Source organism: Mus pahari, chromosome 20, assembly GCF_900095145.1.
Source record: "Mus pahari chromosome 20, PAHARI_EIJ_v1.1, whole genome shotgun sequence".
NCBI lineage: Eukaryota > Metazoa > Chordata > Mammalia > Rodentia > Muridae > Mus > Mus pahari.
In genome coordinates this window covers 35,993,586-36,014,549 of record NC_034609.1, presented here as the reverse complement: position 1 = coordinate 36,014,549, position 20,964 = coordinate 35,993,586, and the positions used below count along the sequence as shown (strand labels likewise).

Genomic DNA, 20,964 nt, shown 5'->3' with positions numbered 1-20,964 from the left:
CACTCCAGCCCCAGCCACCAGACAGCCCAAGCAGCCAGCTGAGCTGGTCAGACTCTCTTATCCCCCGTGGTAACCTGCTAGAGCTCTCCCCTACCCCCCCACACACACACACCAGGCCAGAATCCAACAGAGGGTCTGTTCTCAGCTCTTCTGTGGCACACATCAGTCTGGGTTGAGAGCAAAAACCTGTTGTCCCTGGCTCTGTGTGTATACATTGTTACAGGGGAGATTAGAGCAACTCTCTCCTGAGATATAAGATGGTTTTGACACAGCTTGCGTGATGGAGAGCCGGTGTCTGTCTGACTGCATATAGTCCAATCCCAGGGGTTATACCCTAACTCTCACCCTCCTCTTCCTTGCAGCTCTTTTTCCTTCTGCAAATTTTCCCCCTTTAGCTTCTTTACTTTGAACCGGCCTCAATCTATCACCCCGGTGACTTGAGGAGCTCTTGCCTCCAACACCTGAAGTGGCTCACTGTTCTCATAAAGCCACTTTACATGCCTGTAGGTGAGGAAGTGTGTGGCTGGTGGCTTGAGCTCTACTCCCAGATAATCAGATCTAGTTATATTTCCAACTATGAACTCTGGGACAGTGAGTTTCATAGAGGAGAATATTAGTATATAGGCAGAGATTAAGAAGGGGGAGGGAGGTAAGGGGGGGCGGCAGGAGACAGTTAAAATGGTTTCTTGGCACTTTTCCTAAAGGACAGACACGACCTAACTGTTTTGTGGCATAGTAGATCAGTTCAAGCTAGACAGATTCCCCAGAGAACAATAGACCCAAGTGCAAAATTCTATGCAATATCCACCTTGGATGAGATACAGGAATATGTTTCATAGACACATACATAGCCACTGCTGGATAGCTATAGGTCAACTTGACAGAAGCTAAAGTCATTTTAGAAGGGAGAATTTCAACTGAGAAAAATCTCACCACCAGATTGGCCTGTGGTCAAGCCTGTGGTACATTTTCCTCGTTGTTGATGGATGTGGAAGGGCTCAACTCACTTTGGGGTGGTCCCATGCCTGGGTTGGTGGTTCTGGGTACTTTAAGAAAGCAGGCTGAGCAAGCTATGAGGAGCAAGCCAGTAAGCAGCAAAGGCTCTAGGGCCACTGCATTGGTTCCTGCGTTCAGGTTCCTGCCTTGAGTTCCTGCTTGGACTTTGCTGGAGGATGGAGTAAGAGCTATAAGCTTAAATAAACCCTACCCTCCTCCAGATTGCCTTCAGTCAGGCTGCTTCTTTCACAGAAATAGAAAGCAAACTAAGACACAGGACTTTCAGGTCACTCAAAACTGTTGCTCTGTATCAGGAAAAAGATATTCCTTAAAATATCATGCCATAGCCAAGTTTACATTTGATTGAGTTCAAATTTGAGCAAAATATTGAAAGGTTAAGAAGTTTGAAAAGTGTAAATAAAAAAATTGAGAGTAGTCATAAGGAAAGTCAACCCTCGTGTGTATCTACCTGCGTGGTTTGGTTTCACAAGAGCAAGGAGATGGAACAGAACAATTTTCTCCCAATGCAGATGAATTTCAATATTTACCTGTCATCTTTGACATGGAGCTTTACAAGGAGAGCGCAAATGTCACCACAAACTCAATTAATTCACCTATTTACTCTAATCTCAGGTTTTAAAATCGATTTCTAAAGTGATATATCATATCAAATTGTTTTTTCTTCTTCTTCTTTTTTTTAACCTTTCCTTGTTTCGCAGTATAAAGAGAAAGCTGCTATTTAAATAATAGCTTTGTAGCTCTTGGGATAATTTCCCACAACTTTCCAAAAACTTGATAAAATAGATCAAGGTTTGGGGTTTTTTTTGTTTGTTTGTTTGTCTTTTAGTTTTGTTCTCGCCTCCTGAAACTGATATTCCCAGCCTGCACTGGGCTCATGATGTCTCTGACATAGTCTAATAAAGCTCTGACTCCCACAGGATGGCTTTTTCATTACCCTAGCAGTTTCCCTCTTCTCTTCCTTATAGAAAAAGAATCCCATTATTAAGTGCTTAAAATATTCAAGGCTCTAAGAGGGAGACGCTCTCAGTTCCAGAGATTAATAATAACAATAAGAGATAAAACAATGGAAGATGAGAGTTCAAAGCCAAACAGAAATTTCATATGCAGCATCGAAGTTAGACCCAATCTCTTTTACACACGTGTCTCCGATTTATAAACCCCAGTCCATACACTATGACCTTGTGGTTTTGTGATGCTTTTTTTTTTTTGATTTCATGGCCATAGCTGCTTCTGGTCAAAGGACCTCGTAGAAGATTGAATCTCTTCTAACACATAGTCTCCTCAGTCACCCAAAGGATTAGTGCTCATAAATGTTGGTCAAAGTCCTAAGATGCACATAATAATATGAAGAGATAATTTTAGACAATACCAGCCTCTGGGTGAGATACACAATGGCAATTGGGAGTATTGGTGGTTACAGCCAAGTTGTACAATTTGTCGTTTCTATGATATTATGCAAATGTCAAATGGGTAACCTAGTCTCAATACAGACATGCCACCAGGCTTTGGATCTGAAATAAGTAATCACAGAAATATTTCCTCATGCTTAACCAACCAGGGAACTTTCCAGGTCTATCCTAACTCACGTCGGCAATGAGCACAGACTTTCAATCTCTAAGGAATCGGCAGCTTTAATTAAGACATGAGTGTACTTTTTAATAAAGGCAGATGCATAGTCTGAATTCTAGCCAGTAGTATTTGGGCATTCAGTTTTGTCAAGGGTATAACTTGGAACAAAGGCCAGTATCTAAGGAGAGTGAAACAGAATGAAAAATATATTCATGAGTCTGAAACACAGTCGATGGTTATAGAAGGCATGCAACAAAAATCTAGAGGGACTTCCTGGAAATGGAAATAGCACTATTGCAGATGTCACTGGAAACAAACAAGACCCCAGGGAGAGTCGCATGCCTATTGGAAAAGTAATGGTGGGGAGAAGGATTGACAAGCTAGTGGCTTCATTGTGGCTGCGAAGCCCTGGGCGAGTAGGATGGGTTGATGCTTGTCTGGAAACTTTGCCTTCGAAGTCAATAAAGACCCTGACAAGAAGTTTGGGAGTGCAGCGGACTTTGGTAAGTGTCTGGTGAGCTGACATTAAGCATCCAAGATCTGCAGTGTGATGCTCAAGGAACAGGCTCCTAGGACATTCCAGGTTGAGAGTTGGACAGAGCCTCTAAGTCTGCCTGCCAAGTGAAACATTTCAATAAAACCCAGTCGCATGCTGCTCTTCGCACACCGAGAGCCTATGACAACCCCAACCCAGAAGTGACAGCAGATGTGTGCTAATCCACGTATCGACTCTTCCACCTGGTCCTCAGCAGTGAGTTCCGGAGCTCGTGTGCCAGACATTTGATGAGGCACGGCAATGCTACTTCTCCACATAGAAATCAAATGGAGGCTCTGAATGACAGCCTGGATTTGGTAAATAACAAAAGGCCTGATGCATAGAGTTCACAATATTCTACTTGGTTAGACAAGAGTGTGTCTAAAAAATACTTACACCAAAGATTGAGATGTCTACATGGGTTCCCTCTTTTGAAGATATACTATTTATTTAGGTGCTTGGATGGAAGATTGTGTGCAGGTGAGTACAGGTGCCCACAGAGGCCAAAAGAGGACAATGGACTCCCTAGAGCTGAAGTTAAAGGTGGTTGTAAGCCATGGGGGCTAGGAAGAAAGCTCCAGTCCTATGAAAAGCTAGCAACTGCCCTTCACTACTGAGCCATCTCTCCAGTAGCTAAATTCCCTTCTTCTAGACATCAATAGATTACTATTGGTGGTAGGGTGATGATCAGCAGTTGGGACCACTGGCTAACTGCAAAGGACCTAGGTTTAGGTGACTCAGAACCATCCATACTCCAGTTCCAGGGGATCTCTCATGTTCTTCTGGACTCCATGAGCACTAAAACACATGGTACATACACAGATACATTGGTAAAGCATTCATACACAAAAAATAAATTACATAAATACTTACAAATCAATAAGACTTCTCTTGCTAGCTCACATACTCATAAATACTAGTAGGAAGATTGGAAGCTGAAGGTAAACTATCAGTGCCCACTGGTTATCAAGAGTCCACATGGGGATGACTATCTTAAATCTCTTCTTCAGTATCCAAATGTGGATCTACCATCTTTATAAATAGAAGCCCAGGAGGAAGTTAATAACCCTGTATTCCCTCCAGTGGGACATTAAGGACAGATGAAAGAAAAGACTCTACTGGAGGCCAATTTGGTGAGCCAATGAACTTCTGGGAGCTTACACATGGAAGAACAAGTGAGGAATTACATACAAGAACATGGGTAATGAAAAAAAAAAACAAAAAACAGACAGGTCATTGGAAGGCCCCACACATGCATTTGCAAGAGGTTCCTAAAAGCTGCCTGGCCTCTTAATCTACATACTCAGCTACATGTCTAGACCACATGCTTCTGGAAGGCAAGAGGGACTGGGTCTGGAATCCCAGCTGAGGGTCTGATGATTCTCCAGCCCCTCCTAATATGAGGACTCTTGACAATGCCAGTGCCGTCATCAGAGGTGTAGCTGTCACTGTCCTGTCTGGCTTATTTCATTCTCATGACTAGGTTATCTCTTCTCCATGGTTTGATGGCATGGCCGTGTTGAGCTCAGAGGAGGCTAAGCTATACAATGATAAGCAAGACGCAAGTCGTTTGAAAACGAAAGGAAAGAGAGGTCTCTCCATAGGTTCCAACCTCAGTCTGTTCACAAAAGATGAGGTGGGGTGAGGTTTCGGGGAAGCATTTTGTGCCGGCCTCAACACTATCTTCTTTGACATGGGCTGGTGGACCAGCTCTTAGAACACAAGAACATTACAGGCTCGTGTTCCAATGACTTCCCTCATGATATTGGTTAGTAAGGCATTTAGTCAGATATTGGTAGGCACGGAGGACATTGAGGATGGACTCCCCCTCCCCCCCCACCCCCTCACACACAATCAGCTGTGTATTAAAAACTTGTAGCTTTAAGCTGCAGAGCTCTGATTACTGTACATGAGAACTAGGTAAGAGCTGCTGGAGAGATGTCTCCATGGTTAAGAGCACCGACTGCTCTTCCAGAGGACCCAGGGTCAGTTCTCAGCAACCACATGGTGGCTTCACAAGTGTCTATAACTGTTCTACATGAAACAGGCACACATGCAAGCAAAACAGCCATACACATAAAATAAACTAAAAGTAGTGAGAGCTGAGTCACAACTCTGGCTCCAGACAGAAAGATGGTGCTTACCCTGTCTTGCCAACCCTAAAGATCTTCATACTACTTAGGGGAGATTTGGGTGTGAAGAACAGAGACATGCCAATGTGCACTTTCTTCAGAATTAATTTATGTGGGTATATCAATCATATTCATGGAAAAAAAAGACCCTTCATAGAAAATTGCTTTCTTCTGGAAACTTCATAAAGAACAAAGCCTACCTACAAGGCAGATTGGCACAATGGACCCTTTGAACTTGAGAATATACTCCAAGGCAGTGGTCTCTTTGTCCATTGTCCACTCTCACCTCTTGAGTGTGCCCCCCAACTCACTATTCAGTAAACTCTACATAGCCTCTACATTAGCCTCTTCACCTCCTGTGGATTCTTTCTATGGATCTCACAGAGTGGGGAGCTGAAAGGTAGAGAGCAAGCTCCGAGCATTAGATTAGACCTGCTGGTAGAAGGAGCTGGTATTTTACCCATTCTTGGTGTGCCTCGGTCAATGTGTCCATAGTGACCAATTTTTTACAAGATCTCAGCCCATTGGTTATCCCCCACCTCATGGCCCTCTATAGCAGAGCCTTTGACAGAGCTCAGATTCTAACTGGACAATGCTAGGCTCACAGCTCTGGAAATACCCCTTGCTCCTTCTGCCTCCTGCTCTAGGGCCTATAGCATCATCCTGCTGATGCTAAATTCAGAGTCCTTCACCATTTCATGCTTGGCAGCTTGGCTTTTCCATCACCTGTAACCAATTTTCTATAATGACTTCCTAGTTTCAGATGCCTGAGTGGATCTCTGGTTTCCTGACTGGGCACTGACTCAGAGGACAACTTAGGATCAGAACTAAGGCTTTTCCTTCTTCCTACACTGTCATAATATGGTCAAAGATTAGACAGCCATCTGGCTACCACATAACTAAAGGAACAGGTATGCTTAAAGTGCAACTAAAATAAATAATGAGAATTTCTCTGTAATAGTTCATTTTGATTATTTCCACTCATTTTTTAATGTCAATGAATGTTGCACGATATTAAACAAATTAAGGAGCATTCGTTTTATCATTGCTGTGACTAGCTATATGACAGAAAGTCCTTAAGGGATGAAATATATATTTTGCTCATGGTTTCAGTGATTCCTGTTTGTGCTGTGTGTCTGGCTCTGAGGAGGCAGAACCTTTGGTTGGAGGGGGTCTTGCTTCATGGAGGGTCAGGTATGGAGTGAGCTAGGAACAAGCATACCACAGAACACATCTCGAGTGACTCAGTCTGCCAGTTAGGCCCTACTTCCTGAGTCTTCCAGAACTTCCACCACCTGGGTATCCACACAGGAGCTATGTGTGGGTGAACTTGTAATCTAAGTTTCTGAGGAAAAAAAGAATGTCAAAAAAAAAAAAAAAGAATGTCAAAGGATTCCATCCTGCGGATTTTCCAGACAAAACTAGCATTGGAGTGTCACTCAAGTCAGAGTTAAGATCAGCCAGAACCATTGTGAGGTGAGCTTCATTCAGCTTGCTAAGAACTTGAACAATGAGGCAGAAGAATTGAGTTCACAGCATCTTTCTCTCTCTCTCTCTCTCTCTCTCTCTCTCTCTCTCTCTCCCTCTCTCTCTCTCTCTCCCCTTCCCTGCCCCCAACTCCATTTTTGTTTTTGCCTAAAAACCATCCCCTCTCCTGATTTTTTGGGACTTGAGACTCAGGCTCCCTCCCACCACCAACTTCGCAGATTTTCCAGTCTGGAGTCACAGACCATGATCTACCTCAGCCCCCATAGTTGAATAAGCTTATTCTCTTCACAGTGACTGTTTCTCTTGAATACTTTACGGCTTGCTATGTTTTCTTCCCTCCATCTCCTTTCTTTTTTTTTTTGCTTCCTGCTAGCTTTAACCCATTTGACATTATTTATAAATCTAATCCTTACTTACTCTTTCAATGAGAAAATATATGTTCTTATCATAGTCTCTGAATAATCTGTGATATTAGGTGGCACCTCACCTCCAGTTTCAGCATCAGTCTCAGAAACCAGAAAATATATTCTTGTATCACTTATTTTTAAGGTGCATGTAATATTCTATCCCAGAGGTGGTGCTGTAATTTACATAAGTCAATGATCCGCTGCTAGGAATCAATATTATGGTGCTACTATTTAGCTTGCTCTCTATATAGTACTATGAGTTAGATGCTGTAGTTCAAGGGGAAATGGTTGCCCTAAATGCCTAACTGTTCAAATTTTAAAATATAGTATTTTGGGATGTCACACATTCTCATGCATTCCAATCTTTTAGAATGCATTGTGTCAATTTTAATAAAGACAAAGGTACTTTTGTATAATTACATGCTACTGTTTCTTTTTATAAGTTGCCTACTTGTAACTTTACCACTTAAAAATAGAAAACTTAAAAATAGAAAATTAAAGCTTTATTTTTGTCATTAGTTTTTAGACTATTTCATGCCTGTGCAATAAGATAAAATCTTTTATTATATTATGTGTATGGACCCATAAGAAAATTTCGTATAATAACAGAAATGTTCCATAGCGGAACTGGTAGACTAACACAGCTGTTCTAACATAGCTATGCAGAGCCTTAAATGTGGCTGATGTGAGCTGATGCAACCTCATTCATTAATTCTTTCCTGGTGCTTGGGATTGAACCCAGGTCCTCCCTCACATTTGACACACTCTATCCCTCAGCTATCTTCTTTGCTGGGGTTTCTAAATGTTTACTTCATATTAATTAATTTTATTAAAGTAAGCATGTGGTTAGTGGCTAGTATATTAAATAACCTAGCTTTGGAATGTAAAGAAACTGGTCTTTGTCACTGGAAGAACAGAGTTAACATTCAGTAAATAGTTTTTTTCCTTGGTCTTCATCTTTAGGCAACTCCTCACAACACTAACTTCGGGAACATTTAGGTGTGTGCTGGACCTCAGATGATTCTCCACCCGCTGCTGTGCTTTTAGACTATTAAAGATCTGTTGCTCATTCTCAAATGTACCCAGTGACCTAAATTCCCCCCCTGCTTTTCTGCCAATTGGAGTGACCTCGCTGTAGGTTCTAAACCACAAATGCCCCATGCTCAAACCTCCACTCAGTCTCCGGGGAGATCCCAACAGGAATATTTAGGAACCGGAGACTTGACTGGGAATCAGTGGCTTCTACTTGGCTGTCCTTTGTCCTACGTCCACTTGGGCTTGTCCATGGAGAATGCTCCTGCTGAGCACGATGTGCCGTTGCCTGTCCCTCCTCACTGTTTAAATCTAAGTGAACCTGTGGCTGCATGAAGCCTATTCAACCAAAGCCAGCCAGAATGTCAAACCTAACCCAACGTGGCTGCTGCGTGTGAATCAGGGTGGGCAGAGCTACCTGGTACACTTCCCCACAGACTCTTGGGCTTACTGCCTTTGTTTAATTGTTCATGCAGATCTCTAAATACTGTATATTCTTACATCTTGCTCTATACTATCCAAATTTAGTTCTATCATGTAGCAGGAAAAGCCAAATCTAGGATTACATGTTCATCTGTATACTGCTCTGTATTTCCTTCTTATGATTTCCCTTGTATATAAATAGCATAACCTATTTAATTAGTTATCAAGAACCAATTTTGTTTCAAAAAGTTACTGTTTTCCTAGAAGGTTACAGCTTATCTAGGTCCATATTGACTGATTCATGTTTGCCTGGTGAATGTCTTCACATTTAGTGTGTGTGTGTGTGTGTGTGTGTGTGTGTGTGTGTGTGTGTGTTATGACTATGAATACACACATGCCCTGGCATACACGTAGAGGTCATAGGACAACTTGAAGGAATATGTTCTCCCCTTTTATCAGGTAAACACTGAGGATTGAACTCAGGTCACCAACCTTTGCAGCAGGTCTCATTACCCAATGAACCACCTTGTTGGTCCTCGTATATTTTCCGTCTGTCTTACTGAAACCGTTAAGTATATATTTGGACTTGATGGTGACTTTTCTTCATCGTTATCTATGATGCTTTACTATAATAATATCAATGTGCTCTAGGACATTCCATCTTTTCTTAACTGAGAGCCTCCTTGCTGCCATTATTTGGTTAATTAGTGTAGTTAATTTCTAGTGTCATTTTTCTATATGAAATTTGGAATGATCTCAGTTGGGGAAATATTTTAGGTAGAGGGTGTAACTGTCTACTCTGTATGTACAGTGAGCAGAACTGTAGCATGTTCTGTTCAAAAGAAGATGTACCTTGCATGCCATTGTCATCTCTTACATCATTTAGTACCATTGTGTATCATACTTATTTTATTTATATATAATATATTAATATATTTTATATTGTAATTATTTCCTTGATATTTATTCATTTTAGTGCTTAGGTTATACATGCAAACCAAACATGGTGCCTCATGACTATTATCCCAGCACATAGGAGGGAATTGTCACAAGTTGCAGGCTAAGCTTGAGCTACAAAGACTCTGTCTCAAATAAATAAAAAACAAATAGAAAAATATGGACTGCATACTCTTTTCATATTGCCTACCTACTTATATGTTCATACATAAAAAGACAAATTATCTGGGTGGTGGTGGTGGTACACACCTTTAATCCCAGCACTTGGGAGGCAAAGGTAGGCGGATCTTTGAAAGCCAACCTAGGGTACAAAGAGACTTCCAGGACAGCCAGTGCTGCATAGAGAAACCTTGTCTCATAAAAAAGAAGAGGAGGAAGAGGAAGATAAATTAATGATTTTAAAATTAATTTTATTATTACATTACTTTGCTATCTTAAACTAAACAATCAGATGATGTTCTTAGAATAAAACATATAGGTGTTCTTATAAAAAATATAAGGATGTCAGATCTAAATCTTAATGCCCCCATTCTGATTTATGCAGTTTTTATCCTTTTCTCTAATGAAATCATATTTGATGACTTTGAAAATCAAAGATGGAAAACTAGCAAAGAGAGGGTAAGGTAGTCACTCTCCCTAGGTCAAATGAAGTAATGAAAACACAAATTGCTTCCAAGAGGGGAAAAATGCCAAGCAGAGCCACCTGGGGCTGGAGAATGAAAAAAGCCAGAGGCAGACATCTGACACATTGCATCAGAGCAACAATGAGAGGACAGAAGGGGTGGGGGTGGGTACTGCCATCACTGAACTGTCCTGTGGTCAAACAAGAGACAAGAGTCACCATGCTTTGCAGGCTTGTTATTCTCTGATCAATGATTTCAGGATGCTCTTGATGGAGCATACACTTTGAGAGGGTACCAAATCAAGCCTCCTGCTTACTCTAATCATTCTTCAAACACATGTTATTTCCTTGCTGAGAGACAGATGGATCCGAGGAAGGTTAAACAAATACCATTTGTCTTATGTCACTGTATTTGCTTATTAATGGCTTATAGGGGGTGTTAAACATTCCTGGTGTACTATATATATATATATATATATATATATATATATATATATATTTACAAAATTCTGATCATTTGTGCCTCCTAGAAGTTTATAAGAAGAGCTGATACAGCAAGCTGCAGAAGGGGAACAAAATTCAAGGGTTAAAGTAGACCTGAGCACTGAGCAGAGAAGTTGCCTAGCAATCGCTGCCCCACCTCAGACTCATGGCTAAAACCACATCAGAGACTACAGAACCCCTTATGCCTTGTTGGATAATGGTAACCAGATTATTCTCTCCCATTCTGTAAGATACACTTTCAGTCCACTAACAACCTCCTCCACCAAGAGAAGGTTTTTTTACTTCAATTTATTTATATGTGTCTATTTATTTCATGCCTATGACTTTATTTCATACCTTAAGAAATCATTCCCCCTCTAAATCAATGTGATGGGTTTTACACACACACACACACACACACACACACACACACACACACCACCATATAGTCTCTCTTCTGGCAGTTCTGTTGGTATGGGGCTTGATGTTTCAGGCATTATTCCATTTTAATTTTATTTTTTGTGGTATGAGATAAAAGCCCAATTTCCATATTTTTTAAAAGGTTTTATTCTACTTTTAATCATATGTATGGGTATGCCCTTTTGTGGGTGTGGACACATGGGTGTGGACAAGAGTCATGGTTGTGAATGAACAGACCCTCTGGAGCAAGAATTACAAGCAGTTGTAAGTCACTTAACAGATTGGTAGGAACCAATCTTAGGTCGTCTGGAAGAGCAATACATGCTCTCAACTGCTGAGTCATCTCTACAGACCCCTAGTTTGACTATTTTGTGTGTCCATATCCGGTGTCCCAGGACCATTTGTATCCCCCATTGTAGACCCTGATCTTCTTGTGATACCACAGTTCACCGTAAGTACATGGCTTTATTCCTGGATTCTGGTCTGTTCCATTCCCTATATGTCTTTATGTATTTCAATATCACACTGGTTCAATTCCTGGAGCCTTATATTATGTTTTGAATCAGGAAGGGTGGTGCATCCAGCTTTGTTAAGCAGGGTCCTTTAAGGTTCCAGTGTGAATTCTACAATTTTTAACTATCTTTGGTAAAATATGCACTTGGGAACTTGGTAGAAATTACATAGAATGTGTAGATTATGTTCAACATTGTGTGTGGACATTGTGAAAATGTCAAATATTATCATCTATATACACCTTTTTTATTCATTTCTCTCTTCATTGATTCTTCAGGAATGTTTTAACAGCTTTCAGTATACAGTCCCCTTTTTCCTTTCATTAAATCTATTTTAAGTATTTTATTCATTTTGATTTTAGTAAATGAGATGCTTTACTGTTGATGATAATGACCTTCACTTTACGCTGGTCATTGTCAGTGAACAGAGACTAAGTACAAACTACTCATGATGGTTCAAATGTATAATCCTGACCTTCTGGATGCTGAGACAGGAGGATGGTAAATTGGAGGCTAGCCTGGGCTATGTTCTGAGACTCTGTATCAAAAACTTTTTAAAAGATACTAAGTATATAACAAAAGTATAATAAAGACACATGAAGACTTCCTTAAACACCTCAGTGTTTAAGGTAATCCACATTCACTTATCTGGAGCATACACAAGCCTCAACAATGTTAGCCATCAAGAAGAAAAACGCAAAGCAAATCCACAATTAGATTCCAACTGGCACCCATTAGGATGTTGTTGTAAACCAAACGGAGACAGAAGCAATGGCAAAGATCTACAGACCTTGGGATCCTTGAATATCATTGGGATCTTTCTACAATGAGGATTCCAAATGGTGCAGGGTGCTATGGAAAACAATGTATAACACGGAGGTTCCTCCAAAGGTTTCAGGTAGAAATACCATGTGGCCCAGCAAGCCTACTCCCAAGTACTAATCCACAAGAATAGATATCAAGGGCATAAAGAAAAGGCTATGTTGCATTTAAGGCAGCAATATTCACATCAAGGTACTGAGGAAACAACCAACCTTAAGTATCCGTAGATATATTAATGGATACCATGGGAAGGTCAAAGATGACGGGGAGGGGTACTGAGAAGACAAACTTTGAGACTTAACATGATCACTGCACTAATGAGCTCATACCAGCTAAAGTTACCTGCACAAGATCTGCATAAGATCAAACCAGCTAAAATTTTGGCATAAATGGGGGAGGAGACCTCCAGGCCCTACCCCTTACTGAGAAGTTGTTATTGGAAGGAGACAGGTGCTGGGGGAAAGCGTCATTTATTTTGAATTTGTAGCCACTGGAAAATTTCCCATGTCTCAGTGGACACACACACACACACACAGAGAGAGAGAGAGAGAGAGAGAGAGAGAGAGAGAGAGAGAGAGAGAGAGAGAGATCCCTGAGATGCATTAATTGGACGGAGTTTTAAAAAAAAAAAAAGAGTATATGAAGTTGGGGAGGGATTTGGGGTGCTTTGGAGGGAGCTGGGAACAGGAATACAGGGGTGGTGTCACGTTTCATTGCATCCATCTATGAAATTCCTAAGAACAATGAAAAATTAATATTTTAAAAACTACAAGAAAAGAGTTTTTATCCTAAAATAGATGAAGCTATGAAGAAGTAGAATGACTAAACTAAGCTATCCCTGGGACAAATACCATGTGATGGCCCTTATCTGAACAGCCTGAAGTGGTCCTTCGGAAGTGAGAGACCGGAGAAGACTAGGCCCTGCTCCACGGGTAGAATGCTAGAGTGACAAAACTGATTAACCCCAAAGAGCAGCTGTTCTGCACAGTGATTATAATGAACAATACTTCACTGCACACTTAAAACTTTGTTAAGAGGATAAATTTCACATTAATTGTCCTAACCACAATTTTAAAAGAAAAGCCCAACCACCTTTTCACCACAGAATGCTAGGTTAATCACTGCAAAGGGCGGAGAATTCATACTTTTCTGGAAATATAAGAGAGAAACTTCCTGCAGATACAGGCTAATCATGTAGGTTTTAATTAAAAACAACTCTGTGGAGCTAGTGTCCGGGAGAGCAAAGAAGCTTGAGGTGCCAAAAGGCATCAGTCAGGGGCTGCAGTGCCTGCAGGTGACAACTGGATGTGTTGGAACACACGGGGCGGCCATAGTACACCTGTACTCTGCACTGCCACAGGGGTCTCAGCAGGGTTAGGTCACTAGAATAAGGACTTAGCACAGGGAAAGGTTTAGAGGAAATGCCACTTCGAAGGAGGACACACCCATCTAGGTTTTCACAATGTCCTTCGTCCCTGGGGCCACTTATTAATTTGACATGAAAGAGTCATGCTTAAAAAAAATTTTAAAAATAAAATAAAAAAACTAAAAATAAAAAGGTTTTGCCAGTGTCTCCATCTTGTCTGACTCACGGAGTTGCCATGGCAATAATTCACAGTGATTATAATGGCTTCAATATTTTGTGACAAATGGTATTCGGTGTAACTGACTACATTAGTCATGAGGTTGTCTGTGTTTTCCACCCAGAACCATGACACTGCTCATTCAGAGACAAAGGGATGGGGCTGGAGGGAAGCCTCAGCTTCCGAGAGGACTTGCTGTTGTTGCAAAGAAACCAGAGACTGATTCCCAGCAGCCGCATCTGGCAGGCCACAGCTGTTTGTAACTCCAGCTCTAAGAGATCAGACAATGTTCTCTTCTGCCCTCCAGGGGCTCCTATGCATGCATGACATACATTCATATAGATGTACACGCACACACACACACACACACACACAGAGAGAGAGAGAGAGAGAGAGAGAGAGAGAGAGAGAGAATAAATTAAAATATAAAAAATGAGAGTGAGAAATGAAGATAGGCTAATTTTAGAACTCAGTGACGATAAGAGATGTGTGGTCAACTCACATCTTTAATCCCTTGGGAGGCAGAGGCTAGGGGGTCTCTGTAAGCTGGAAGCTGGCCTGATGTATGTACTGAGTTCCAGACCAAACAGTTACATAATGAGACTATTTCAATAAAAAGAAGGAAAAGGAGAAAGAAAAGAAAAAGAAAGAAGGAAGGGAGGGAGGGTGGGAGAAAGGGAGGGAAGGAGGAGAGGAGGGAGGGAAGGAGGAAGCAAGGAAGGAAGGAGGGAGGGAGGAAGGGAAAGAAAGAAAAACTAAAGAGAGGAAGGAAGAAAGAAAATATTTTAAAATACTTTATTTGAAAAAGATATTTTTGAAGTTCACAAAAAATCATTAAAAAGCATTATTTTCCTGCTCATGGGGGCCACTCTCCTTATCCTGGTCAGTTAGTTCAGTTTGGTTAAAGCTTAGTGCTAACAATGTCAAGATTTTAGATTCCATTTCATCCGAGCTAGTTGTCGCTGGTGACTCTAAACGGAAGAAGCTCCAGTAACACACTTTCTGGTTGGTGAGTCTCAAAAGACCTTAAAAGATGTTCATCTTTCCTCACTTCGAACCACCAAGTCTCTGTTCAGGCTTAAATGTTTGTTTTATGGAGAGATAACTCAAAAGTTAAGAGCATCGGCTACTCTTCCAGTGGGCTGAGTTCAGTTATCAGCACCCACACTGTAGCTACCAAACACCTGCCACTCCAGCTCCTGGGGATCTGTTGCCTGCATCAGTCCTCCATTGGATACATGTGGTACACATAAACTCACACATATGTATGTGTGTGTGTATGTATGTATGTATGTATGTATCATGTATAATTTTTAAGGGACTGGAGAGATAGCTCAGCAGTTAAGAATACATATTGTTCTTCCAGAAGACCCAACTCCAGACCCTAATAGCAGTCAGTCTACAACTGCCTTTATCTAAAGCTCCAAACAGTCTACCACCCTCTTGTGGCCTCTGTAGGGACTGCATGCATGTGCAACAGGCACACTTACACAAAATGTTCTTAAATATAAATCTTTTTAAAAGCTTCTCTGCCAGGCAGTGGTGGCACACGCCTTTAATCCCAGCACTTGAGAGGCAGAGGCAGATGGATTTCTGAGTTCGAGGCCAGCCTGGTCTACAGAGTGAGTTCCAGGACAGCCAGGGCTATACAGAGAAATCCTGTCTCGAAAAAAACCAAAAAAAAAAAAAAAGCTTCTTTTGTATATAACAATTACATTTACTAAAACCATCTAGAAAACTGGTCCCACCCATTTCTGATAGGTGTAGTAAGCAGAAAAAATTGGGTAATTACAAAAAAATTGGAGAATTTGACTGTAGTTTTTTTTTCCTCATTGCCTTACGAAAAATGTCTAAGATGTTGGTTTCATATTTCTGCAATTGTTCTTAAATGAGTGAAAATTATACCTTGCATTTAACTTTTCATTACTTGCAATACACTAGCTGAAAAGAATCTTTGCATCCTGAAAATGCTGAGGGACTTGATTTTGTCCGCAATTTAAGGGGACAATTTTAGTGGCCCACACTTTCTAAATTTTCATAAAATATTTATGTACCATCCAGCCAAGCAATTTAGAGAAATTATATCTGATGGGCATTAAACTATGAATTTTATTCTGAAGAAATATTTTAGTGTGTTTTTATGGAGCATGTTGATTTTATTGAAATCTGATATATATATATATATATATATATATATATATATATATATATATACCTGTAACACAGTTGCTGTGAGAATTATATTTTGTTTCATATAGTGTATAATACACACACCTAATATAACAAGAACATTATCTGGCACACAATGAATAAGAAATTCTAGGTAGATGTTAGGGGACAAATGAAAATTCTAATTTCTCATGTCTTTCTTTATTGGGCTTGCTTAGTTAGACAATACTGTGCAATAGAACCTTCTATAATGATCCTGTTCTACAGTAGCCACAAGCCTACACAGAACTATTGAGAGTTTCAGAAACTGAACTTTAAATTTATAGTCACAGAAAATGAACAGAGGGCCAAACAGGTTAAGACAAGTGGATTGGTTCATATATCTATCATATGCCTATATATATCAAAATGTCTTCTAATTCTTCTAAATGATTCTTTGTAAGAGCAGAGAGAATGTTGTTAGTTCTTCTGGGTGTTGAGAAGACATTCCTCCTTCTGAAGACAGAGGTCAACAGAAAGAAGTGAAGAACTCTTACTTGGGTGTTTCACAGCATGTTGGAAGGTTTTATTGGTTTGCTTTATTATATTTTTTCTAAAGCAATAACACTTGTCTTCCTTCCTCTTCCTACCACAAACTTGTATAATGCCTTATGCATTTCTTTACTTTCTCTCATAGATTTATTTGTAACATCCGAAACAGACTGTAAAGCCATTAAAGGAAATTGGCACTTTTGTATAATTGGCATACATCCCATAATAGCTAGAAAAAAAACTGAAGAAAAACCTCAAAAACCAACTTAGGAAATGTGCATTTGTAGAACGGCAAAAGGTTAAGTTCCTTACTGTGTATATAAATTCAAGATTGTTCTTCTACTTAAAAAGCTTAAGTTGCAATAGTTTGAGTACTTCTAGGTGGAAAATTCAAGAGCCAGGGCATTAAGCACCCTCACTTCCCCTGCCTTGGCAACCACAGAATCTCAGACAAGGACAAGGCTCCACTAGAGTGCTTAGGAGAAAGATAAAATAATTATTGGGGGGAAGGGGTAGAGAACATGGCAGCCTGTCTGTGACCAGCAAAGACAGATATAAATATACAAATTTAATTATGTAACAACAAATAAAAAGTATTGATATTAAATGTAGATTGAGATAGATGATACACAGACAGATAGTCAGGTTAGACAGATGATAGATAGATAGATAGATAGATAGATAGATAGATAGATAGATAGATAGATAGATAGATAGACAGATGGATAGATTGATAGACAAGCAGATAGGTGATGGACAGATAGATAGATGGATGGACGGATAGATGGATGGACGGATGGATAGGTTGACGGATGGATGGATGGATGGACAGATTAGATAAATGATAGAAATATGGACAGACAGATGAGAGAAGCTCAAAGATAGAGTTGATGTATACAGGAGAGAATCAATATTACTTAGAATAATGAGAAGAATATACGACAAAATGTTTCATTCATATATTCATTCATTCATTCAATATCTGTCTGCAACATTCCAGGCACTGTTGGGCTTGGAAGGTGTTTGGGTAAGTCTGAGAGTTACAGAGTTTGCTAACAGGCAACTCACACTCAAGATGGAAAGCCTATGAAAAGGTCGGCAGATTACAACGTGGTCTAGAGACCAATGTTGCCTTAACAGTTTTGTGTTAGATACTGTCTTTTGCTCTCTGCGGTTTAGATTAGAAAGTAAAAATGTGTCACTGCCATTTCACCCTGAAAACCTCACCTTGAACAATGCCAAATAAGGAAATAGCAATGCCTACATGTCACCTTCCCCATGTCTAATAAACAGAAACACATCATGTTCGCAATATAAAAAGAAAGCCCAAACCATACATTTTAATTAGTGCAGCTAAATACTAGCAGGCAGTAACCACTACTTACCCAGTTTAAGACAATGCTTAATTTAAAAAAAAAGAGTAAAAGATCCAAACATCTAGTTAAAGTAAAGACCTCATTAAGCTTTGGCATTATTGGTTCATCGTTACTATTACTTTTGGCCTTCGCGTGAGTGCTTCCCATGGAATTAACTGAGTTGCAGTACCCAGTTGTGTAGCATTTGATTTCCCACTCTTACAAGGGGCTTCAGCTTGTTTTGTATTTTTAAAGCAGGTTTTCTAATTATTATTATTAACAATAATAATGATAATAAAATGCTCTCTTTCATACGAGAAGGGGGGGAGATGGGGGAGGGACTGTGGGAGGGGGTATCAGGAGTGGGGTCAACAATTGGGATGTAAAATGAAGAAAAAGCAAAACCGCTCACAAGCAACTGCTTCCATCCTACTGTTCTCTCTACAGAAAGGATTATGGGTACTTCTTCTCAATACAGTTTTTATCAATAAACACACATCTAATGACTACAAGGAGCTTCCCAGACACAGAGGTGAGCAAATCACAGTCCATTTTTTTTTTCAATGAGTTTATAATGTGTAACTAATTTCAAAAAGTTTGAAAAGAGCAGCTACCGACAGGTCAAAGAAAATGATCATCACGTGCCCAAACAAGCTTCCAAATTACCCGTGTGCTAGGATGCTTCATTAAGTTACTCATTTTCTCAGATTCCAGCAGCTCAGCTGGGGGACAGGGCCGGGGGCCACGGGAGAACAATTTTTTGATTGCAGTATGTCATCCCTGGCTCACATAAGAGCCAAAACATGCTTCTATACTGACAAAGAATTCATTTCTCTTTATCATCAAGCAAACTTCCTTTAGCTTCTTCTACCAGGGGATTTGCAGGCATGGCAACAAAGAAAAAAAAAAATCACTTCGCTTTATCACAACCCACCTCTTTCCTGCTCTCAGTCTTATAGAGCTGCCAAAATACTCCATCGACATACTCTTTAATGGGGTGTGTGTGTGTGTGTGTATGCAATTGATATATGTAACACTATAAATCACACACACACACACACACACACACACACACACACACACACGTATACACATCCCTACAACTTCAGACATAGCTTATTCAAGAGAAAAAGTTCTAGAAATCTCAGTCACTAGACCAAATAAAATAAATACTTTTGAATGGTTTCGCAAACAATATAAAAGTGTCATGTTATCTTACAAACATAAATTTTTATACAAGTCTAACTTTTTGTGTTTCCACGTGGTTCAGTGGACTCGCGGGACTTTTTCACCTTCTCAGGAATTTGCGCTTAATATTTTCATAGATTTAGCCATGAATAGTTTCCCTTAAGAGATGGTATCAGGGTCACCCTGAGTGTTCAATGGTCACTTTATATAAGAGACTGATTAACAAGCCCCAGGAATGGATACACTTCTCATCCCAAGAGCCCATGTCTTTAATGAAGGAAACATACCCGGATGCTGTCTTCTTGTCTATACTGCTTCCAGTTCCTTCCACTATCACTGAACATCAGGAGATAGCTGGTCACCCAGTTGGAGCTCCCATATCCACCTTGGGTGGCCACAGACGTGACTTCCATCCTCTCTCCAAGGTCAATCTGCAGCCACTGGTATTTGTTGGACACAAGTGGGGACCAGCCACCAGCCCCTTTAGCAAAAAAAATAGAAGAACATTGGGAAAGAAGGAATTAAAAATCCACAAATGAAATGGAAATGCCAGTAGACTGTATGAGATTCAGAACGACTTCCAGGATATGAAACACCCTGTAATTATAGCAAAACATAGGCAAGCAGAAACAGAGTAGTCAAGGCTAGACATGTGCCACTTGTGTTCATTTAGAGGCATTTAGAATTTTCTAAGCACTGGAGAGAAATAGGAGGTCTCACTGAATATTTTTAAATGTTTTCTGTGGAAGGCCATGCCATCATTTCCTGCCGGAGTGTGTATTGTCCCCAGGCATGGCTGGGTAATGGTGTGTGGCCTTTGATCTCTCGCTGCCCAGAGACCAAACAAAAAGAAGAAAGTTTGGTGTTGGCAGGTCTTTGGTTGCACCAAACCATGACTGAGCTTTGTCATGGTTTGGTGCACTGTTGAATGGTTAAATAACAAAGATGGCCAAGGTGTTTGCAGACTCGTGAGAGGAGCAGATATCGAAAAGCATGGTTGAAACATAACGACAAACTCATCGATGGTAAGACATTGTACAGGGAACCATAACATAAGAAAATATGGAGAGGAATGAACTGGGTTTGGTAAAGGGAAAAAAGCTACAACTCTAAAAGCTATCAGACAATATCTCGTGGAATAGCACCACCCCAGGACGGCATAACAAGCTGCAGCTATAAGAACAGGTTTATGTGTGGCAGCTAGGATGAGGTTAAGTAGGTTTGGGGAGCTTCCAGTGAACTGACTAATTGGAATAATGTCTCTAGAAGAAATTCTGGATGAAGGGGACTGTTTCTAGCCACGTGGTTCCGGGTTTCCCTATAATTAGGGTTTATGCATGCTGTCCCAGATGGTTAGAACCCAATAACAGAACTGGTTGGGACATAAACATAACCAGTTGCTCTAGGCAAACAGACTGGTCATTTATCAAAATCTCTAAAAGGACTCAAAAATAACTCTTAAAAAATTATAGCAATGTCCTCTGCTGGTGGTATCTTAATAAGTCTTGCTCACCTTAGGATATAATGCCCAATATTTATGATACTATACTGTTTTAACAGCTAGGTAATTTGGGATAGGAAAGATGGCTCAGCAGAGGACCCAAGCTTAGAGCTCAACACATGCCTGTCCTGTAGTTCTAGTCCCAGGGGATCTGGCCCCTATAGGTACTATATTCATGTTAACAAACACACACACACACACACACACACACACACACA

At 40.3% G+C, this 20,964-nt stretch overlaps 1 protein-coding gene across 1 annotated transcript in view; it reads right to left on the bottom strand.

The window, feature by feature from the left end:
• Cntnap4 (contactin associated protein like 4) overlaps nt 1–20,964 on the bottom strand; it is a 294,082-nt gene that overhangs the window by 185,975 nt on the left and 87,143 nt on the right. The window contains exon 3 of the mRNA XM_021220063.1: nt 19,533–19,726. Coding sequence (XP_021075722.1) covers nt 19,533–19,726 — 194 coding nt within the window. The remainder of the gene's footprint in view (nt 1–19,532; nt 19,727–20,964) is intronic.